The sequence below is a fragment of the Epargyreus clarus genome, unplaced genomic scaffold (genome assembly GCF_041222505.1).
Source record: "Epargyreus clarus isolate Ecla_fem2 unplaced genomic scaffold, WU_Ecla_fem_2.2 ptg000008l, whole genome shotgun sequence".
In the NCBI taxonomy this organism is placed as follows: domain Eukaryota; kingdom Metazoa; phylum Arthropoda; class Insecta; order Lepidoptera; family Hesperiidae; genus Epargyreus; species Epargyreus clarus.
The window spans coordinates 7,013,137-7,037,534 of NW_027332216.1; the positions used below are offsets into that span (position 1 = coordinate 7,013,137).

Here is a 24,398-nt window from a genome sequence, read left to right on the forward strand (position 1 = left end):
AAATATAGTTTTATTTTTTTAACCTATTTTTATATATTTTTTAAAGAAATTTAAAGTCTGCGGTGCCTTCCTATATAGGTTACTATACCCTTTGGCTTAAATGCCCAATAACCTTGCCATTAAGTACCTAAAACATTGTTTAATTTTACTGAAAAAAGTTTTTTTTAACTAATGTATACTTATTATAATGTTGTCTCATTATAGTATAATATTATTTAATAATCCCGAAGACGCGGCATATGAGAGGCCCGTGGGTACGAAGTCCCATCTTTCTTGCTTGCTTATAATCTGTACAGGTTACTAATATTACTATACCTACTGTTTGTATAATGTATATTATGTAGTCCTTGGAATTTAGACCAAAAAGCAAGAATCCATAGCTACGGAACGAAGGATTAAAACAAAATAATATTTGTTTTTGTTTTATTGATTGATTTTATTATTGATTTGCGGTGGATTGCCGAGTACTCACATCGACGCCATCAACGGGCCGGTTGAAAAGGGCGAAATGCATTAAATCTTATATTTCTCGGTTTGAATGAATAGTGACACAAAAGCTATGTATTCTTATGAATATTTCGTAAATTTGTTATTTTCCTCTTCTGATAATTTATGTGAGCCCGTGTACTACGTTCCATCATGGATGGGAATGACGAGCGCCTTGTTCGCAATCGCTGCATTGCTGTTACTGGTGCGCGCTATATATCTAAGCTTCCGAGTAATGACAACACAAGAATTTTCATCTACCTTGACTACATTTAAAATCATCATTTGCATCGGGTCCGGCGGACATACGACGGAGATGATAGAACTGGTGAAACACTTGAACGCGACTAAGTATCGACCCCGGCTCTACGTGATTGCTGACGACGACTACACCAGTGAGGCACGAGTCTGCGAGTTTGAGAATGGATCTAAGGACTACGCGATTGCCAAAATTCCAAGAAGCAGGAATGTGAAGCAGTCCTACTTTTCTTCCATCTTCAGCACTATACGGTCATTTCTGAGCGCGATTCCTCTTATTTTCAAATTTAAACCTGATGCCATCCTATGTAACGGTCCAGGAACTTGCATTCCCGTATGCCTCACAGCATTTTTGTTCCGATGCCTGTTCATGTTAAAATGCCGAATTGTCTTTGTTGAAAGCGTATGCCGGGTGAGGACCCTGTCACTGACTGGTTCTATTTTACAATTCGTCGCTGATATATTTGTAGTCCAATGGCCGCAATTGAAAGCTAATTGCTTGAGAGCTCAATACTACGGAAGGCTTACTTAAGGAACTGAAGGAAAATTTTATCTACCCGATTACCACAACCACTGGATTAATGGCAAAGTCAAAGGATTTCATGAAAATTTAAACTATGGCATTTACTGAAAACTAAAAAAAAATTAGCATTTTTGATGTTACTCTTAATATGAAATAACTGTACCATTATGGTATTTCGATGTCTATCTATATTATGCTTGTATGAGAAGCAAATACTTCTATGATTACATTATTAATATTCTTCGTAGTTTCGCTATTCTTATTAACATATCTACTTGGTAGGCAGGGCCTGCTGAAGGAAGGGAATGTGGGGCCCCCGGATGCACAAGAATTTTGGGGGTAGATGTAACACATGTTGATTCAATCTAAGAAGTGATCGATGATTAACATTTCAATGTTAAACATAAATCTAAGCATGTCGAGTAAGAGAATATCTTCATTTTTTGGGCCTCTCGTATGTCAGGAGCCCTGGCCCTTAGGGTAAACAAGGAATAGGTGATAGGATATATATCTGTAGAGCATAGATACTTAAAGTGGAAAGTAAAGACTTAGTAACTAATAACCTTATCTGTTTATGATATTGTGTGTAGTTGAAACTAGTTCGAGCCAAAGAATTGTATGAAAATTCAAAATTGAGATTGAGAAAATTTTTGGATGTATTGATGTTTTTATTATATGAAATGACTGTTTCATTGTAGTATTTTGGTGTCTATATATTATATTAGTATGTTAAGCAAATATTTTATTCCCTATTTATGATATTATTATTAATTTATTGTCAATGGGCTACTCTCATTATTGTATCAACAGTAGGAAACAAAGACTTAGAGTTTGAATGTCTGTATGTTATGTAGTGGAAAACTAATAAAACAATCAATGTTATAAATATATAGATGTATTCTTCAATTTCCCGAAGTAACATCCTCAGATCAACATTATTCTATATACAATAAATGTATTGTTCAGTATATAAATTGCCAACAATTTATTGTGTAAATGCTTCAGTCTTCATCATTTAAGTGCAAGATAAGATCACTTTAAGATACACTTAAAGGATCTATGAAGATTGACTTATTTTCGTCAAGCGAAATAAAATTTATTTATACATAACACAAATAGGCTTAATAACAAAGATTAGACAGCAATGGCCATTTCGGAATTTATAATAACTCACAATACTTAAGCCACTTTTACAAAATTCGTTTTTGAATACAAAATCACTTCACTAAGAATAATATAAGTCCAATATTGAGGCAGATTACCCATTTAGTACTATCGCTCGAGTAATTGTTGCACAGCTACTCGATACTATACCATCCTGTCACTTAGCCTACTTACAAGTTGCTTAAGTTGTACTGGCATGAAAGGCACAAGTTTGATTTTATTTAAAAAATCTACCAACGGTCAGTTTGTGTCAATATAGATACATAGGCTACTACATAATCGCTAAGCTAAGCTGACTACTTAATAGCTAAAGCTACCAGTTTCTCAAGCAATAGAACCAATGAGTAGTGAGCCTAAAAATCATAGCATTTAAACTTAAATAGTATACAAAATGCACTGTAGTTTACAATTACACTACAAAAACCTTAACTTTCAGTTGAACAAATGAATTTCACATAGCTGTTAAAATAAAATTACTCTTTATAATGAAACATTTTTGAAATTTATAATATGAGCAACAATTATTGAAAGTTGTAATGAATAAATACAGTGGGGAGAAAATAAATTATTCAAAAATCTCTTAACCCATTACCACACCTGTATCTGATATTATCCTTAATCCAGAATATGAGATGAGGCACTATATAAATCACAGTTGGTACAATAGTAAACATAGCTTCACTTTTAGATGCACACAATGTTCCTGAATTCCTGAACTTTTTAGTGAGTTATTTTCAAACGTTCTACAAAAATGCCACTTCCTTTCAAAGAAATTTAATATCAGAAACGCTACAATCTCCGATGCTTGCTATTTTTGTGAAATTTAAAAATTGGTCATTACTCATTACAAAAAACGTAAAATACAATTATTTGTCAATAATTATGTAAATTAACAGTCATCAGTGGCAACCTTGCATACAACGATAACACAAAAAGTAGTAATAGGTAAACATTGTTTGAATTTTACGCTTCTGTAATTCAAGATCAATATAACAATAAGTCAAGAAAGAAAATGTTTACAGACAGCATAATTTCAAAGTTATATGGAAAAGTGGAGGTTTAACTTTTCGCAACAATGGCAGGTCACACAAGGGAAGCAAAACTCATACATACATATAAATATAGCCTTAGTATTAATATTACAACTTAAAATAACTTACCACTAGTGCATTCAAGATCCTTATAAGTAACAGAAGGACAGTTTGCCAATATGGGCAAATTGTATGGGACATATTGTTTTCAAAACTAATAAATACATTTTAGAGCCTATCTTAAATTTCTTATGGATATTTGTAAATTAATGACACCCTAGTAACAATATTGCCAATAAGTCAATATTTTAGGCACATTTGAGAACACTATACTATATATACTATATGTATAGTTGACTAAGTATATAAAATTATAAGTACAAAGGAAGATTTAAGTTTTCTTACGAAGCTAGATGAACAACTAGTTTAAAGTGCATAACAAATTCAGGGCTTATTGCTACCGAGAATGGTGTGGGGTGTTTGGCTACTTGTTTCTTGTTTCGGGCTCTCATCTTTGTTAAGGCAGTACTTTTCGTCGTCAATAAGATGCATCGCTTCATCGTAAGTGGGAGGTGGTGGTTCTGAACTGGACGGTTGGGGCTTACTAGTAGCTGCACTTGATATTAAGGCGTCATAGGAGGGAGGTAATGTTGCGCTAGAAGCTGTTCGGGGCACTTGACCACCATAAGCTTGCTCTGCTTGTACTGTTGCCATGTCCTGAAAAAATATATAATAAGCATTTAGAATTACAGCTTAATAGTACTTTGTAAACACTTTCTACACTCACAGCCCCACACTAGGATTCCCTGTATCGTGGGTGCCATGGACACACACAGAGACAAATACACAAACACCCAGACCCAGAAACAGAAACCTAAATTCATCATTTAGATTACACTTATTCATTGCTTATATTGTGTTTAGGTGTATAAATGATTAACTCCTATTATTAATCCTCAATCTATCCAAGATTTTCTGCTTAGTAGTATAAAATTTCGATCTGAGGTAGGCAAAACATTACATAGACTGATTCTTAATAACAGGCTTAAGTGAACTTTGACATCCAGTCATTTATCAGAGCTTGACCTTGCTTAACAATTCCAGTAAATAAGTATAAGTGTTTTTGTATTGCTTGTCTTGTATGTAATTATAACTAGTTATATTGCCAGGCCATTTTCAGCTATACTGCAGTCCTGTTTACATCAAAACTTTATCCATATAAGAGAATTATTACCATTAGTACAACTTAAATATATAAATAACAAGTGTACCACTAATCATTGTTGAGGAAATGCTCTGAACACTTTATTTGGAAACATTCCTTACTGTATGTCACTGTTTAAGGAAAGTTGCAACAAGGAAACAACAAAATATTATGCAGCTGATTCACAGCAATATTATACAAATTAATTCCCATGAGTTTTTTTTACATCTGTTCTATAGGTACTACAAAATTTTTGCTTTGTTTGACTAAAAGTTATGTACCCATGTAAATAAATCATAACCACTACCACCCATAGCATGGTATCTGTAACCAATCCTAAATAAAGCGAATAATTAAGTAAAACAAAATTGCTAATTATGAAGATTTTTTATGGTAACACGGAAATGGCTAAAACTAAATGGCTTTTATTATACTTTTACTATGATACAGCATTCTTGCAGTATTTATATAATAAAGGATCTTACCACTTTTATTTGTTATGGTGCTATGTAACAGATGCAAACAATAACATATTAGATTACACAGTGTAATGAAAGGCTTAATACTCTATTCCATGATGATATAAAAACATGGGCTGTGTGCCATGCCTGGGATGGAAGTGAAACATATTCTACTATGCTGCCCAGTATTTTGGCCTGTTTAATTCTTGTGAGACAATATTCCATAAGGATATGTTTGTAGTAAATCTACATTTCATTTTGTTACCATATTTACTTACATTTAATAAGGATAATAATTCATACTGCCAACATTTTGCGAGTGTTTAAATGGGTCGAAGCTGTCTCATAATACTTTTCACCTTCAACATTGTATAATACAATTGAGCAGATAAACTTTTTGTATGTGCACGAAAAACATTTGTTTGCGATAAGTCCATTACTGGGTTAAGGTTACAGTTTATTTCTCTGTACACAGCGAATTAATGTTAACCGAAAAGACGACGTGCAGCAATATAACAGTTATATGTTACAGCTTTCTATTGACTCAATCAATTTGCACGCAATAAATGCACGACAAATTACAAGGTATGCTGAAATGAGCGCATGAAATAATAGGCGATCGCATTACTTACTCTGATTATCGCACGCTGGTGCAGAAGCATTTGTATCACACTTTTTCTTCGCAAGTACAACATACTTTTCACGGCAACCATCATCCCGGAACATATAAATATGGGTCCCACCAGCCACATGTGTCCCAAATTACTAAGTATGTAACCATCAGCATCTCCCAAGGCGAGGACAGTTATAACAGTACCCACAGAAAACAGCACCATCGAAAGGACGAAATATGAGTAACTCGTACAGTCGCATCGACCAAATCTCTGATCTTCATCCAAATCAAAATCACGATGTCGTAGCCGATGCAAATGTTGTCGAACGAAAGGATAATCGAACACTGTAGACATTTTTTAAATATAAGTTTAAAAATTCAGGCACATTAAAGTCGACAAATTCAAAATGTGTATAACATATTTCAAGTGTTAAATTCCTTGCGCGAAAAAAACCAAACTGAATAAAAATACAAGAATCAGTTTCCTTCTGCTTTGCGTTCGCACTTCGCTTGCTTTAGCGGTGGTCGTTGAATCAACGAACTAGTTAAATCAACCGTTGATTCACTTTCAACGAATCAACGTTAACCCAATAGAAATTAACTAGTTAAATACGTCAACGACGTTGAACGGAACGTTTCGTTATTTTCAACGTAAATTGGATTTTGTAACGGTGGTCGTTGAATCAACGAACAAGTTAAATCAACCGTTCAACGAATCAACGTTACGTCAACGACGTTAAACGGAACGTTTCGTTATTTTCAACGTAAAATTGTATTTTGTTTAGAATTAAACTTACGTTAATTTTTTTTTATAATATACGAGTAGCAGGCGAGCTTGATTGTCGGTATAATAGCATAATTTAAACTCCAATTATGTAGAACATATCGAATTATTTCCTTATAAATAATTATAATTATCAATTCTTGATATTGATATTTAATAACACGCACTACGTCAAATTGTTTCTAAAATAACATTTACCGCACTTCAGTAGAGAAGCGTTGATCGTTGCAGCATAGTTAAAAACCGTTTATTATTGATGCAAGTTGAAATTAGTAACACGTTAACTCGTTGACGAAATTAACTAGTTGATCAACTAGTTGATCAATGGAAATTAACGTTGACGTTTCGTTGACCGAAAAAACTTCAACGACCCACCGCTAGCTTGCTTGCTTATGCTTTTTCCTCCCATAGAGTCATAGACATGTAGACTAGCATTCTCTACAAATATATTTTTTATGCTGTATGCTTTATGGTCTACAGATTAAATAAAAGCGTATTAAAATAGGCAAATAGGTTTGACATTCAGGCAAGAAATATGTAATACCATTGGTGGGCTATGAAATGAAAATACCTAATAAATAAATAATGAACTTGCGGACGTCTAATCTTATTATAAATTACACTTTCATTTTTTACTAAATAACTAATTTGAAGTAAGAAGAAAGCTTTTGATTTTTTTAATACTAGCAAAAAGCGCAGCTTTATAAGGGCTCGCGTATCGTGAATGGTATATTCAGTTTAAGATCCTATATCAAGGATGATGTGGTCACTTATTAATTAACAATAAATTATTAAATCTACCTTTCGTCAGAAGACCTCTTCATAGAGCAAAGCTACCTTTGATCCAGAACCAGAACCACTCGCTTCGCTCGCCCTAATTATTGACAGCCCGATACTCGGATAAATAATTATTTATTATTTATCCTGTTGTTACATATACCTGATTACCAAATAGGGTCATTTTATTATCGTATTGGATAACCTAAATTCACAAATATAAAATATTTTCTTTATTTTCATTGTATTTCGCAAATTTAACACACCTTCCGATATCGGACGATTGTTTAATAGTTATTGAATATCTGTGGAATACATCACTTTAATTTGACATTTAAATTGTCAATTCGTCGGAATCCAATCCACCAAGTAAAATAAAATTGTCCGATCCGACATGAGATGAGATTTAGACTGTGAAAAGCGTGAATTGTGAATGTAGATTTGATTTGGTGACGCAAAAGGTTTATTTATTGATGTTTTGATTTGGTTTTACGTTAGAAATCCTTTGATTTCCTTAATAGATTACATGTACAAATAATAACTGCCCCTGAATGACTCGTGGAACTTATTCGAAAGTAATTTTGTAATTTTGGTGTGAGGAATACAGTAATAAGTTGCGTTTCGACATTTATTCCGACATGGCTCGGGTATTTCTTTTGTTATTACTATTTCTTTTAGAAACAGGTAAGAATTAATTTGTGCGTATATATTTAATTTGAATATGTTATGCATCTAAAAGATCGTACACTATTGGTAATACGCAACTTATTGATGTTATAAACCTTCATAGTTCAAATAAGTGTTTACTTACCAAATTTCTCACTACTAATTTGCGTATTTGAAAATTTATAGATAAGAATAATAATATGATAATAAATATGATTATTGAGTAAAACAAAGTGATTATTAAACTATTTGTTCCATATTCCATAATATATTGCTATATAATATACTCTTAAGTGCATGAAAAGTTAAAAGTGATATTATATATATTACGTTTCATTGCAGCTGTGTTTGCGTTGAAGTTGACGGTCCATAACAACGGGCCAGCAGTGCGCGGCTCAAATGTCACATTCACAGCAACAGTATCAGGGTACTCTGGAGAAAATCTCAAGTTTGTGTATTGGGATGATGCACAGCCACAACACAGTGCTGAGGTATTGAAATCATTTATTATTGAGGTATTATTTGAAATATACATTTGGTTATCCACTGTAGTGGCATTATCACCACCTGTTTATCAATAATCAGTAATGATGCTGCATTCTGCATTGTAGGGAATATAATTAAGTAGAGATACTACTGTAAAATATTCCAACAAAATCCTAGAATACTTTAGGCTCCCTCATTTCATATATTTATTGTCATATGTGGTAGACTTATAATGGTTTCCATGGTAGTATGGTTAAGTACTTGGTTTTTATTGATAAACCATGTTACATATCTGTATCAATTTTCAAAACTGATTTAGTGCACACTAGAGGTGCGCAATATATATCACTGAAGTGAAAAGAGAGAGAGATATATCTTTTCAACTCAGTGATATATATCACTCTTTTAGCTCATTAACTCACTTTAGCTCAGTAGCTCTGTAAAGATATAAGCGACATTTTATATCAGTATATCAGAGAATCAGATCAAAATGTTTTGACAACATTTTTGATTCCTATAATTAATACAAAACTGGCAAATTATATATGAATTTCACAGGCAACACTATTTGTTTATCCCTGTTTTCATATTCTTAGCAAAGAAAAAAGATTTTAATGTAGTGTTTAATACGTAATGCATTTTACTCAAATCAGACTCTCTCAGTCAGTCGCTCATTTGACTCATAAAGTCATAACTCACTCGCGAGCGAGTATAAAACTGTTGAGTTGAAGAAGATCTTATATCCGAAATCGTATGGACCTATGAACTCAACCATGTGACGCGGATATAAAGATATAATGCAAATTCGTCGGAGTTGATGAGTGATTAGCTCTTTGGTGAAGATATATATCTTTTATATCACTCACTCGCGAGCTACTCAACTCTAGTGCACACTGATTGATATGAATGAATTATTCAATAAAACATTCAATGTATCATTAAATAATATACATTTCAAATTACAATAATTTCACTACTTTATAACTATTTCATTTATTTTTATTCTCTATATTTATAAGTGAAAGGAGAGATGCATGATTTTTATTATAATTTTGGTACATACTAATTTATAATTTTACTATAGTTATGTACTTGTTTATAATTGGTAATTACCAAAGAAGATATAAAATAACTGGATATCACGCAATAACAGAACTTCTGTTAATATCATGTTGTATTTTTTGTGTGCACAAAAATAAAATGATAAAAACTAAAGTCATGATCTGTAAGTTGATAAGTTAGGTGTAGTGAAAGTTTACAGACACTTGAACAGATAGAAATCTTGGACTAGTTAACTTACATAATTACATATACGGAAGTATAATTATATGTTCAACGCTGACATTATTTCTTTGAATACTATGTAATATTTTTTATTGTAGTGTAGGTTTTGTAGAGGTTATCAATATAAAAACAATATAAATGTTGTACATGAAGTAGTTATGTTACCAAGAAATTATGAATCATGAATGGATTTTAAATCCAGCTCGTATCCTGAAGGGATGTGAATCATCCTCCCAAAGCAATTTATTATTGCAAGCTATCATATAGCAGCCAAGGTGAAGTTCAAAAGTAGTACAACAATTTGCCATTAAACTTCGGAAGCATTGCTGGATCTCTACGTTTATCTAGGCTATAACTGAATGCCTGTGCATTGATAAACGAGCACTGCTGGTTTTGGTAAGGGAGACATTACTATCGGAGGTGTTCTGACTTGGCCCTCTCACTAGTGGTCAACCAAAGATAAAACTAATGCTGGGGTTGATAGATATAGATGGGATAAATAGAGATATTCATGATTGATTGAATGGTCGATCATTGTAACATCATAATAATTATTAAATAATATAGTTCTCTAATGTTACATATACTTTGAAAACTTTACGTAAAATATTTAAATAGATAAAATTTTACAGGACAGGTTTTGTATGGAACAAAACAGTTACAGTCTGTTCTTTTTTAGTTCATCAGATCGTCCAACACCTCCCAATGGACAGTGGAATATCCGAGGGACTTATATGATGCCCGAGATTACACTGTCAAGGTGAATCTGATGAAAAGTTTCAGTGGATTCTGGTACTTGGTAAATACATCTAGTACTGTCTTTAAACTAACAGGTAAGAATTTATAAAATCATTATTCATTTCATATAAGTTATACCCCATGGTTTCACACATGTTTAAAAGTGTAAATACTTTGGAGATTTTGTGGGTTTTTTTAGTATTTGCACGGAACTCTATTTCTTTGCCTAAAAAACTTAGTTATTCTTTATATCAGCCAGTTGCAAGTGAGTCCCGTTAAAATTGGTTCAGTTTTTTTGAAGATTATCTGAAACATTTAGTCAGACAAAGTTTATTTATTTGTATAGATACTTACAAATCCCTTTTTCCTCATTTCATTTTCCTCATTTCTTACTACACGGAATAATATTGTCATTAATTTTATTTGTTTATATTCATTACATAAACAATATATTATTTCTGTATAGCTGTGTATATGTTCTGTTTTATTGAAAATATAAATAAGGAAGGCATAATAAATAATATATCATTTATATAATATTATTACTTTATTGTCAACAATGCAGAGGATTTCTTGTTGAACTGAAGGCTAGACAGAAATTTTAATAAATTATTTCGATTTCTTTTTCGATTTTGGATCTGTGTCCTTGGGGTGAAGATGGCAACCACAATTATAATATGTATACTTGAAAAAAAAAATGTATTCATTTCATGTTTTTCTAATAAATGTATCTATTCCTTCATATGTCTACAATCTACATCTATGTACCTACTACTACCTACTATGTATTTTTGCAATAGACTTTCTTTTTACTAAAGATAACATTGGAACTATGTGCATAGCTTATTTAAAACAATTCAAATGTAAATGGTTATTATTAACTGGATTGTACCACTTTTAAAAGGAAGCATGATAAGATAGCCTGAGCCAATTTTACTATCACATTTCCTTATTAAGTGAGTAGAAAAAGTAACTGGTTAATTATTAAATTAATAAATATTTTTCCTTTAAAGTTTCCGAATTTCGGGGTTCTACGCTTTCCAAACTGGACCACATTGTCTATATTCTCAATGTTAGGGCGTATATAATAAGGGAAGTAGTTATTATGTCATAAATTTATGTTTATTTCAGATTCACTTAATGGAAATCTTATATTGAATCAGAATAACTTGGATAGACCAAATAATTATGTCGCAGTCAATAAAACAGTCCATCACTATGTAAAGTTGCCAGATAATGAAATGCAATTTCTAAAAGAAAATGCATCAACCATTATCACATATTGGTTCATTGACTGCATGTATATTGACCAAACAACAGACTTCTCCCTCAACTACACGTATCAGGAAGTTATGAGTGATCATTTCATTGATGTTCTGGTTGTCGCTAATAACGAACCGTTGCCCCCGATTACAACAACGACAACTACGACCACAACAACGACGACAACAACAACTACAACTACTACCACAACAACGACAACAACTCCGAAGCCAACGACAACAAGTACAGTGCCGCCTACGGTGTTACCAATAAATGTCACGGATAACACAACTCATACGATCACGAAACGTATGGCCAGTGTAATTGCTGGACAAAATAGGAATGCACTGAAGGATTTTATTTGCCACAATTCAAGCATTGTTCCTATTGGAGATCGTTATACATATGGACATTATCAACAAGCTGTTAGTGTTAGAGGTAAGACACTTTATAATTATTATGTTTAATATTATTATTCATTTAATTCAATTACTTGACACTCAGGTTTGCCACATCGCAAGTAAACGTTTGAGAGCTTTCAAGAAGAAATTCAAAAGTGTATGAAGTCCACCAAATCGCACTTGGTAGATTCAATCGCAGTTTGGTGGACTATGGCCTCTCTTCTTATTATTAGAGGTGTCTGTGTCTATAAGTCATATAGCAATACATTGTTAGATGATGAGTGTTCCGCGCTGAATACAGAGAATTTAAATAAAATCTAATGTAGGCCCAGCAGGTGCTTGGCTCATTGCCAAAGGTCGTGTCACCTTCAGGTTGACCCAGATACTCACCGGACATGGCTGTTTCGGTGAGTATCTGAACAGGATACAGAGGGAGGAGACTGCCCAGTGCCATCATTGCGGGCACCACGAGGATTCCGCACAGCACACGCTGCAGTACTGCCCAGCGTGGGAGTCTCAGCGGCGGATCCTCGTGTCAAAAGTGGGACCGGACCTGTCTCCAGCCGCCATTGTTGGAGCGATGGTTCAGCGCAGCGAAGCCTGGGAAGGCATGATCACCTTCTGCGACATAGTCATGTCCGCGAAGGAAGACGCCGAGCGAGCTAGGGAGCGCGCTGAACCCGCTCGGAGGAGGAGTCGCCGCGGGCGTAGATAACGTCCACCGGCGCGGTGTCCCTGTAGTTCCGGGACCAGAATAGGGCTACGGTATCCCCTGCCTGTCGTAAGAGGCGACTAAAAGGGGCTTCCGGGGTTGCGGGCGGCAAGAGTGGGAGCTCGAACTGCCCGGCTAGTGACCCCGGGAAGGACGGCGGTATGTGTGGTCGCATACCGTCGTGCCCACCAGACGGTGTGGCGAGCGTCAAGCTCACCTGAGCAGAGCCCGATGGGGCAACGCGCTAAGAGGACTCCGGTTGCGTTCCTTTGGAGATCCCGGAGTTCTCTACGCAGCGCCGAGGACGGCCACCGGGGGGGTTTTAGTGCGGTAAGAATCCCACATAACCCCGTGCCGCTCCCACGGCATAGGGTACCTTTTGAAGGTTTCCCCCTCGTAACCAAAAAAAAAAAAAAAAAAAGGCCCAGCAGGTAGCTATTGGTGAAAACATCCACCAATGCTAGTGAACCACTATTTCTACGTTATCTGAGTACAAGTTTAAAGAGTGTAAGCTTTTATTATTTAAAAAAAGCAGTCATAGCGTAGTGGTTAAGATCCTCTTGTTAGGTTAAGGCCTCTTGATCGAAGGGTTTGAGGTTCATATCCCAAGCACGCACCTCTGATTTTTTATTCATGTGCATATTAGATATTAATTATCACTTGCTTTAACGGCGAAGGCAAACATCACGAGAAAACATGTATACCTGAGAGATCAATAAAAAAATCTCAAAGGTATGTGAAGTCTACCAATACGCACTTGGCCAGCGCGGTGGACAGTATGGCCTAATCCTTCTCATTCTGAGAGGAGACCCGTGCCCAGCAGTGGGACAGTAATGGGTTAATGATAAGCTTTTATTATTGTAAATATTACATCCTTTGATAATTTCGGCGAGCACCCAATATATAGCAATATGGATAAGTTCGTCGAAATTTTCAAATTCAATATCATATTAAATAAATGTGTTGAACAGTTTATACAATGGTTTATCTATTTATGTATTCGTCGTTAATTGACCGCCATATAAACAGTTCATAAAATTTTAAAAGTTAATGACACTTCATAAGGACGTTTCGTGTATTATCTATAACACATTTTTTCAAATAACATTGGCACAAGAATATTGTTATCAAACTCGTGTACCTATATGTTAATTTGGCGTTTAATTTATTTAACTGTGCTGATATTCAATGTGATGTGTTTTAAAGCAGGTGGATTTTCTTGTTTTTATCGTGTCTGTCGTATGTATGTATGTATGTATGTATGTTTGTATGTATGTATGTCGTATGATATCCGAGAATAAATAATTATGATGTGAACATCTGTAAAATAATCTCTAATATAGTAGGAGACTTATTTGACCTACAGTTTATCGCTAAGTTAAGACTGATTTGTAGCGATTCTTTAACACGTTTTGTGATCGCATGTATCGCGGCTGTGTCGTGGTATTGCGACTGTATAGCTAATGACGATGGGTGTAACCTTCCTTAAAATTGATACAATTCATTGTGGTACGATTGTGATGGCATCTACGCTATATCTACACCCATGTCTGCCTTACAACAGCGGCGCAAACTTGCTATATTCTGGTTTGAAAGGTATAATAAGTTAATGATATGGGACATTCCAATGTAGTCCTATGTATATGTGTAGGTAGATCTACTACAGGCCTTCTGGCCTAAATTTCGGTAATAGTTGTCTATCAAACCTGCCTTACCTTATCTCGAAAGTCTGCTTTACCTCTGCTGTTAATAGTAGAAGTAGGTGTAAAGTAGACATGGTTCAGATATACCAAATAGTAATTAAAACCGCTATAATTGTCATAACCACCAATAACAAAACAATGTACCGGGTACCGTACGAAACGGAAAACCACATAAAATACATTTATATCTTCCAGAACCGATATCAACTTTGAACATCACGGGGATGAACTGGCTACAGCACGGCGAACTCCTGAATCTTCAAGTGAAGTACACCGGCTCGCCTCCATTCGACTACTGCGCTATGTACAAATTGGGACAGTACAATGTGACGGGCAACGAAACCTGTACGATGAAGACCAGGACAGTATCGAACACGTTCCCATTGGTGCACTACTTCTCGGACAGCGATCAACACACGGTGGTCGTTGTCATCGAGAATGAGATTGGGAAGACTGTTTCAAGGGCGACCATTAATATTTATAAAGGTATGAGTTTTGAGCTGTCTTGTAAAATGAATTGTAATCGACTATCAAAGTTAAGGAATGTATGGTGTTGTCGGGAGTTCTATGAGTGTTACGGCTAGTTCTGTTTTGAGAGAAAGTTAAGCCTTTGGTCCTGATTGTTATCATTAGATACGAGTTAAATCATGTCGTATTTTTTTGGGTTGGTAATTATCTTGTACTTTTCCTGTCCTTTGGGAATACATGGCTTTCATACTACTTTTGTAATATCCCTTAGTCAAATTGCGCAAGTTCTATCACATAGCAATGTGTAGTTGTCTGTGTTTGTTCATGACACCCAGAAATATCATATTTAACATTATTTCATACAGTACATTTATTATTACAAATTATTAATTAATGTACATTTCGTGCAGCTTTATTATGCCTTATAGAACGTAGGTAGATTTTAAAAATAGTGTGTTTTCCGAAAATATATTTGTATCTATTTGTATAGATTCTATTGAAGTTGGCATTTAGTTTATTAGGTTCAAAGATAATTTTATGATTATTTTAATGCGCAACACTCCCAGCTCAATTACGTAGTTCGATAGCTGACACTAATAACAAATATATTATTGTAATATAATCCGTACATAATAATATATTTACTTGTAAAATCGTCGATGAATCATATGGTTTATCTCTGCAAACAACATTATCAGTGTCACATGGTGTTTTTTTATTCTTCAACAAATTGTATTAACTTCTAATCTGTATTTAGTACGACACTTTTTACAGTTCTAATTTTTACGACAACGTTCATAAGGAAAATACTTGTGTATAACTCTAGCAGACATTAAAATTAGGTTACTATTCAAAGAAAATCTATAAAGCTTTAATTTATAAGAGTCTGTAATCAGGAAATCCAATTTGACTTCTCTGTAGTATATCTTTATATAGTAGTCCCTCGCCATCATGTTCTCGGGAAGCCAATGAAAAGGGGAGTAGGATGAGAAAGAGTTGCGATAAAGTGGAGTAATATTATTGTTAAATACGGATGAAACCGCAAAGAATTAATAGACTGGATAGGCAGTCAAGCAATGATAGTCTAGTGGTATCTTCGGGGGCATTGGGGTCCAAATTCTAGGACACGCACTGGAGATTTCGATTTTATGTATGTATTAGCACTAGAACGGCCACTGCATTATAATTGCGATAAATGTAGTGATAAAAGTCGCAAAAACTGCTACTTTATTTTGTAACTTATAGTTTTTGCCACATTTATTTTAGTCTATGGCAGTGGCCCTTGAAAGTAGTGCAAATGGCCGTCCCTTCTAGTGTTAACAATCAATTGCTTTAACAGTAAAGGAAAACATCCTGAATGAAACCTATGTTTGTGCCACATAATACAGGGTTGATGAAGAACATATAGGACAGAGTTTAACAAAATTATTTGTACGTTACAGCATCGGTCCACGCCCAGTTGTCAGTCATCGTGGTGCCGGTGGTCTTTTGCCTCGTCGCAGTCATCTTAGTGGTGTTTGGGGTAGCATATTACCAACATCGTTCGAGGTATGTTATTTAATAGTTTTTATACATCATTCATTTAAATATTATAGAATCCTTCGTGGTCCTACTTTGGCAATATTGGTCTAATAATGATAACATGCTTATTAGGAAAGACATTTATACTAGAAGATCAAACTTAGTTTTTAGGAGTAGCAACAATCTGTGGCCGAACTCAAATCGTATTCCAACTATCAGGGCTAGATAATAAATGTCCTTAGTCGGCAGTTGCCTACATGAGCTAGACTACATGCTTCTTTGCTATTTTCATTTAAACCCCAGAGAGTAATGCAAAATCGTGGCAGTAATTTCTCACGTTACATAAAATTGTATTAATATTTTCAGGTACACAATAGAAGTAGCCGACTTTGACTTCGGTCAGCAGGTGCATCTCGACTACAAGACGTTCACGGAGCGTCTCCGGGACAGCTTCAGGAACGCTTTCGTCTTCGGACACCGAGACGACACCGACTCGCTAACGTCCGACACGAGGTACGACTCAATGTCGTAGAGATGTATATTTTTCTAAAGGTTCGTTTTATGCATAGTATTCAAGGGTGGTCTAAAGTCCGAAAGACGGCCATGTATACCTGTAGTAACGACACTATGAGCGCATAACGACAATATGAACGCATAACGACAATATGAGTGCATAACGACAATATGAATACGTAACAAAACAACAGTATGACCATGATGGCGATATGAGAAGTTCTTTATAGGTGCATATATCTATTTGCAATCTGTGCTTACAGCAATTACTTAAAAAAATATAAGCTAAAATATACTTTCAAGTGCCATGTTGTTACGATTCACTTATTCTTGAGACTACGACAAATTTGATGAAAATAATATGAATTTATATTGTCATTACGCGAGTCGAGCGATGATGGCGTCTATAGGTATCATTTGAGCTGTGGTCCAAAATTTGAAAAAACTAAGATTTGATGTTTTATAATGATAGCCGGTTAATGCTATAATCATGACATTGTTAATTAATTTAAGATTTAATACATAGTAATTCGATTCCTAACCTGTTGTAATATGTCTTAGAACTCGATCCCTTTTCGAAATAATTTAAAACATTTAAATTTGATTCCGTTCAGGTTACACAGATGTGTTACACCACATTTAGATGTTTCGGGGAATTGAACAAGGATCCTATTGCGTTTCAGACCGATATGGTAGGCACTTCAATAAAAGAGTATACTTATTTATACAACACCGTTCTTCTTTGTATACTTTTAAAATCGGTCATCACTTTATAAAACATGTACTCTTAGTTGCAAACACACAGAAACTACTCAAAAGCTTTTATAAGTAAAAATTAAATATAAAAATATTATAGCAACCCTTCCAGCATTCCATAGACTTGTATAGAATTGCCATTCTCAAATTATTTGTAAAAAATGTAATTGTTATTAGACTATGGAGTATAGATTATTATAAATTTCATAAAATTAGATATTTATTGAGAATACTATATGTTTAATTAAATTTAATTCTATGCAGTATTCGTATTCTTTAGACTGTATTGTAAGCCAAGATGAAAAGGTATTATATTGTAAAATTAATTCGATGATTAATTAATGGTATATTTCTCGCTTATTATACACTATGTTAATTAATATAACAGGATTCAATAAAGTTTGTATTTCAAAGTAGAATCTATATTCATCTCTCGTTCGTTCTCTATAATGTGTGAGCGAGAAACGTATACAACATCTGCAATTTTGAATTACAATCTTTACTGGGACATGTTATACACCTGATTTTAATATCAATAATTTTATTTACAAGATGCAATTTATTTTACTAATTATTGTGTCAAATGTGCGTGCGTATAGTCGCGTATTATAAGAAGTAAAACGATTGAAAAAATAATATTTATTGTAAATTATGTTTTGAGCTTTCTTCTTACATTTACTATTTAGCAGTGAAAATTGGCAACTTCTAAAAACTTATTGTGATTTTATCAACAGCTACTATTACAAAATCTAAACCCCCGATGTAAGCAGGGGTATTATTATATTATGTATAAAAAATGAAGAAATAAGAAATGGACGACAAAATATTGGGTTGTTTACCTTTGTTGTCTTGATAAAATATGCTATATGCAAAAACCGTCTCTCTTTTGTCTTATCAATAAACATTTTGGAAAGTTACTGTACTGGTTGAATTGCGACCACGCCGCAAAAACACGTTGAATTCAATATGATCAAATTATATTACATATTTTTTGCAGTTCACTTTTTATGACAATTTGTATTCCGTTGCGCTCATAGACAACAACTGGACCAACATTGTAGCAGTCTTTCCGTTTTGTAGCATTTCCAAATTTGATCTTTTAACGTCCATTTATTATTAGGTCAGTGATATGAAACCTGTCTATTTTTTTATTTTTTTTATTGTATTTATTTAAGTAGTCTCAATAAAAATTTTAACAAGACTACTACAAAAGAATGATTTTAAATGCGTCGGGGGTTCTTAATATTAAATATTATTAGTTAAATTAAATTATAATCTTATTTTTATATTAGCATCAAATAACCTTTATATTTCTTTCGAGTGAATGGAAATTCTTATGTAAAGCTTTACTTTAAAATTGTACGAGTATAAATAATGTAAATAGGCTTTACAACAGACTGAATCACGTTGGCATTATATTAAATGGTTTATTATTATTTATCTGTTAACTGTTGTATAGTGTTCGAAATTTGAATATGTATTACATGAAAGTTACGGATGTTTCTTATAGTAGAGTATATTCAACAATATTTATGTCATTTCCCATACAATGCTTGTTGCAGCTAAAATCTATTTTCTTGCAAGCATTAATAATTTATTACAGCTATTATTATATTTTGTTATTGATGTACAATTTGTTATATGAGAAACCTGTAAGCTTTTATATTTTTATTATATCTGTATAGTTTTGGTTTCCGATAGGAAGGTGGCGATGAAAATTAAATGTAAGATTTTTTTGTTAGAGCTTCAAAATCAATTGACAGAGTTTCAATGTATTGGTTTTGTTACAAAAAATCGTTTGAGAGAATGATTAATTGACGTCAATATAAAATTTTACAAATGATCAGTCATGTTTTGTGATATTTTAGGTTAATTCAATTAGATCTATATGTATTTATAATTTAGTCATAGGTATTAATGGATATCATTTCTGTACATTGGAAGCTTAAAACTAAGTCTTTTCTTTTGATGAATAAAGCAATAAATTTTGTGTGTATATTTATCCACAGTACAAAGTGTGAATTTTATATGGGATTGGATATTCTCACGATTGTGTTTGAGAATATAAATTGTTTGATTCGTTTATAATTTTGTATCTTTCATTGTAGCAGCTTATAAAAAAATATATATACGGCCGAATACAGAGTCCCCTCCTTTTCGAAATCGGTAAAATACTATGGAAATTGTGCCCATTTTACCGCCCATATAAGCGTATTTTGAATTCTATATATCTAACCCTTACCTATGCTTTCACTGTGGATGAATAACTGACTGATTGGGTGCGATTATGGAGATGTTTATTTAACTAACATTAAGTCGTATTCATATTTCAATTCCTCGGGCTTAAAGAACATTTGGGCGTGAAGACAGTTTTTATACACTCCTATTATTTGAAAAAGTAAACAATCCTTTTGTGCCCAAATGACTCTTAGAGTATTTGAGCCCGCTTATTTGAAAATCGACGTCTGTATAAACGCACCCATATTTTGTGAACATTATATTTTTGTATACATGTAGCCGAGCCCGCAAAGCCAAGATCAAACTTCTTAAATAACTAAATGAACTTAAAACTTATTTACAATTTGTTCAAATTAATTAGTGTTATGCTTCTGAAGTATAGATTGTATGATTGTAGTTGCATTAAAGTGTTGTTTAAAATTTGGTGTTTTAATTAATTTCATAAAATCAATAAGGGTACGTTGATATTATAAAAGTACGTTGGTATTATACAGCTGAAAGAATCATCGTAGGCGTAGAAGTAAACAAATTGCATTTGCGTTAAATAATAAAATAGAACAAAAATAGTATTTATTTTTTCTTAAATGACGTCAATGAAGGATATTTAAGGTTTCTAGCTTGTAATTCTTGCATTTCCGTTTTTGCAGGACAGCAAAATGTAAAAAGTTTTTATGCGTATAAAAAATGATAAAAATAAAGAGTCATAATTAACAGTAAATAATGTGGTCAGACATGTTAAAATGCCAAGAGATAAGAAGGTATCTTAATAAGGGCAGTTCGGTTCAGTTTACAAGGATGTAGAACTCTTTATGCTTCGACTTCAGTGGCACTACCGCTACACCTATTTCTGCGAGTAACAACAGTGTTTAGCGTTGCTGTGTTCTAGTTTGACGGGTGTGGTAAGGAAGACATACATTACCGAGGCGTTACAGCTTAGTACTCAGGGGTAGCGGCGCATCTGTGGCCGACCTTAGGCGGTCCATGGGCGGCAGTAGCCACTTACGATCATGGACTGCATGCTCGTCTGCTTCTTCCATATTATATAAAAAAACCTTTATTTATTGTGAATGTACGCATGTATCATATGACGGCTTTTTATATCGGTAATCTAAGATGAGTGCAGGGAATACATTGAGAGTACATATAGAGAGTTATATAGGTACAGTGTGGAAGAATACACGACATATTCAAGTTCTCGATAATTCGTGGTCACAGGTGAATAAATAAAGTACATCAAAAATATCAATAATTTATCTCAACAAAAATGTCGCAAATAGTCTCCTACGAAGGCAATCACCATATCTTTCTATATCTCTCACCAATGTATTCTAAAAGTTAACGTTTCATATGAACTCTACTTACAATGTTCAAAGTGCTTTAAAGGAAAGTGTAGAAACCCACATGGTTTTGAAGATCAAAATCATCGCTTAACGCGAGTCCTAATTTATCACATTATTATACCTGACCACGTAGGTGGCTTATTTTTTAAATGGATTAACGTAATGAGGATACGTAACGAAGTTAATACAAGCGTGGGGGTGTTTTCAGTCCATTTACTTAGCGGTAATTCGGTTAGAGAAACGACAATAAAATGACCGAAAATAATAATGTAGGTTAGATACCTAATCTAGTAGCTAGAGCTAAGTTAATTGGATAATAACGTAGAAACAAAGCGACTAACCATTTGATTTCACCAACACAATTTTTATGAAGACATTGAGTACAACTGATAATAAATTGTTTGTCTGTCATTGACCTCTGTAAACCCAGTTTAAATAGAATAAGTAGATATGGTGGGTGAGAGTTCATGCTAGGGTTACCCTTATAAATTCAGTTGAAATGTCATCTACGAAATTTTTGTGGACATACACATGTTCAAACACAATAAACAATTGTAAAAGTGAAGAAAGGCGTAGCGGTTACACCAGTATTAAAAATAAAATTAAATTCTTATCTTGGTTCATAAAATAACATCAGGTATTAAATTCGATGGATTTTTTCTATAGTAATCATGTTTCTCTTCTGAACCTATACAACAAGAACAATAACAACATTATGAGGAAAATAATATTCTAATATTATTTTTGTTATTACCATGATATTGACCAATTAATTTTATCTTATTATTATTATTATGCCATACTATGCAATAAGGCGATATGTCAAGGTATCAACACTTTTTAAAATAAATATTTTTTTTTTTTTTTTTTTTTTTTTATATTTGAACCTGACGATAAAGCAGACGTGCTACCTGATGGAAAGTAGTCAACGTCGCCTATGGACATTTGCAACACCAGAGGAGTCGCCAATGCATCGCCGGCTTTGAAGGAGAGCTCTTTTTGCACCTTTTTTGAAGAGCCCCATGTCATAGCGCTCTGGGAATACCTCAGAAGGAAGTTCATTCCACATTTTGCACGTCCGTGGCAAGAACGTCCGCGCAAATCGAACCGTGGAGGACCGCCACGAGTCCAGTTGGTGTGGATGGAACTTCATCCTTCGGCGAGTGGTGCGATGGAGGAACGGTGATGTAGGCACCAGGTCAAATAGTTCCTGGGAACACTCACCATTGTAAAGCCGGTAGAACACGCAGAGGGAACCTATGTCCCTCCGTAAACTTAAAGGTTCTAGCCGATCGGAAATCCTCGGATCGTTGACGATTCGTACTGCGCGTTTCTGTACGGAGTCAAGTGGGTTAAGTTGGTATTGGGGTGCTCCTGCCCAGAGATGCGAGCAGTACTCCATGTGGGGTCTCACTTGCGCCTTATAAAGCAGAAGGAGTTGCCCCGCAGTGAAGTACCGCTTCGCTCTGTTCAGGACGCCCAGCTTCCTTGATGCCAACTTCGCCTTAACGTCCAAATGACCCCGGTATTGCACATCACACGATATGTCAACTCCTAGGATCCCTATACTTTTATCAATGGTGAGTGGAATTCCCTGGAACCGTGGCGCTATGACGAATGGAGTTTTTTTAGCGGTGAACGCGCAGACTTGCGTCTTCGTGGGGTTGAACTCAACAAGGTTAAGTCGACCCCATGTCGAGACCTGCTCCAGAGAGTTCTCGATTTCAGACACAAGTCGGATTCTGCTTTCCTCCACGAGAGTCCGAGAGGTGTTTGCACGGCCTGTGTACACAGCATCTCCCGTACTATCATCCGCATAGCAATGAATGCTGCTAGATTTTTGCAACATGTCATTGATATGCAGAATGAATAGCGTGGGAGAGAGGACAGAGCCCTGGGGCACGCCAGCATTAACAGGCTTCGTGTCTGAGCAGCATCCGTCAACTACGACTTTGATTTGCCGCTCAGACAGAAAACTGGCTGTCCATGTGCACAACCTCTCGGGAAGACCGTAAGATGGAAGCTTCGCGAGAAGGGCCCTATGCCAGACCCGGTCAAAGGCCTTTGCGATATCCAGGCTAACTGCCAACGCCTCACCATTACTCTCAACGGCTTGCGCCCATCGGTGTGTGAGGTACACCAGAAGATCACCAGCTGAACGGCCCTTGCGGAAACCATATTGGTGATCGCTGATCAGCTGGCGATCCTCGAGGTACCTCAGAAGCTGGGTATTAACCACACGCTCCATTACCTTTGAGAGCAAGGAGGTTATCGCAATAGGCCTGTAATTAGCCGGGTCACTGCGGTCACCCTTTTTAGGAATCGGGTGAACGAGGGCTACCTTCCACGAAGACGGTACTTCACCTGTGGTATAGGAAAGCGAGAATAAACGCGTTAAGATGGGAGTCAACTCGGGAGCACACGTCCTCAGCACCACTGCGGGGATTTCGTCCGGCCCACTCGACTTCTTGACATCAAGGGACAATAGAGCTCGCCTGACAGCTTTCTGCGTAAAGCGTATATCAGGCATAGAACCCTCACACCGCGGGATGGTAGGCGGTGTGGCCCCCTTGTCATCAAGAGTCGAGTTTGAGGCAAAGAGATTGCCCAGAAGATCGGCTTTCCCCTTTGCCGTGTGGGCCAGAGAATCGTCTGATTTCCGCAGGGGCGGTAGTGAGGAGTGACAGAAATTACCCACGACAGCTTTGGCCAGCGACCAGAAGGCTCGACTCCCGGAGGGGTAACCAAGTAGTCGCTCGCCAATTCTGCCAATGTGCCTAGACTTCGCCTTGGCCATATACTTCTTTACTGAACGGGAGGCAGCGTTAAGTGCGGTTCGTAACTCGGGGGTCTTCGGATCCTTGCACGCGTGTGCTGATGCCCAGGCTTGGTAGGCCTCTTGCTTATGACGTGAAGCCTTAGCGCAAGGCCCATCAAACCAGGGCTGACTCCGCCCACCGACGGACACGACAGAGTTTGGAATGAAGCATTCCATACCCTGCCGTATG

At 35.3% G+C, this 24,398-nt stretch overlaps 3 protein-coding genes across 3 annotated transcripts; 2 read left to right on the forward strand and 1 right to left on the reverse strand.

Annotated features, from left to right (window-relative positions):
* The first annotated feature begins 365 nt into the window (after positions 1 to 365).
* On the forward strand, positions 366 to 2,155 carry Alg14 (ALG14, UDP-N-acetylglucosaminyltransferase subunit). The gene has a single exon (XM_073075844.1). It carries the CDS (start codon positions 539 to 541, stop codon positions 1,274 to 1,276), a length of 738 nt encoding a protein of 245 aa, XP_072931945.1. The 5' UTR covers positions 366 to 538; the 3' UTR covers positions 1,277 to 2,155.
* On the reverse strand, positions 2,145 to 6,238 carry LOC140744290 (uncharacterized). Its single transcript, XM_073075845.1, has 2 exons — positions 5,760 to 6,238; positions 2,145 to 4,179 (listed from the first exon to the last, which is right to left on the reverse strand). Exons 1-2 carry the CDS (start codon positions 6,093 to 6,095, stop codon positions 3,907 to 3,909), a joined length of 609 nt encoding a protein of 202 aa, XP_072931946.1. The 5' UTR covers positions 6,096 to 6,238; the 3' UTR covers positions 2,145 to 3,906.
* A 1,406-nt stretch (positions 6,239 to 7,644) lies between these two features.
* On the forward strand, positions 7,645 to 20,470 carry LOC140744291 (uncharacterized). The gene is made up of 7 exons (XM_073075846.1): positions 7,645 to 7,985; positions 8,310 to 8,458; positions 10,417 to 10,570; positions 11,607 to 12,176; positions 14,750 to 15,040; positions 16,465 to 16,570; positions 16,910 to 20,470. The coding sequence occupies exons 1-7, from the start codon at positions 7,940 to 7,942 to the stop codon at positions 17,073 to 17,075; spliced, it is 1,482 nt and encodes a 493-aa protein (XP_072931947.1). The 5' UTR covers positions 7,645 to 7,939; the 3' UTR covers positions 17,076 to 20,470.
* Positions 20,471 to 24,398: the final 3,928 nt, after the last annotated feature.

Excerpts from the sequence above, each read along its gene's own strand:
- Alg14 (XM_073075844.1), top strand. The coding sequence starts at position 539 with ATGAATAGTGACACAAAAGCTATGTATTCTTATGAATATTTCGTAAAT.
- LOC140744290 (XM_073075845.1), bottom strand. The coding sequence starts at position 6,095 with ATGTCTACAGTGTTCGATTATCCTTTCGTTCGACAACATTTGCATCGG. Across the intron at positions 4,180-5,759 it reads ACCAGCGTGCGATAATCAGA|GACATGGCAACAGTACAAGC; the intron begins GTAAGTAATGCG and ends ATATTTTTTCAG.
- LOC140744291 (XM_073075846.1), top strand. The coding sequence starts at position 7,940 with ATGGCTCGGGTATTTCTTTTGTTATTACTATTTCTTTTAGAAACAG. Across the intron at positions 7,986-8,309 it reads ACTATTTCTTTTAGAAACAG|CTGTGTTTGCGTTGAAGTTG; the intron begins GTAAGAATTAAT and ends GTTTCATTGCAG. Across the intron at positions 15,041-16,464 it reads GACCATTAATATTTATAAAG|CATCGGTCCACGCCCAGTTG; the intron begins GTATGAGTTTTG and ends TGTACGTTACAG.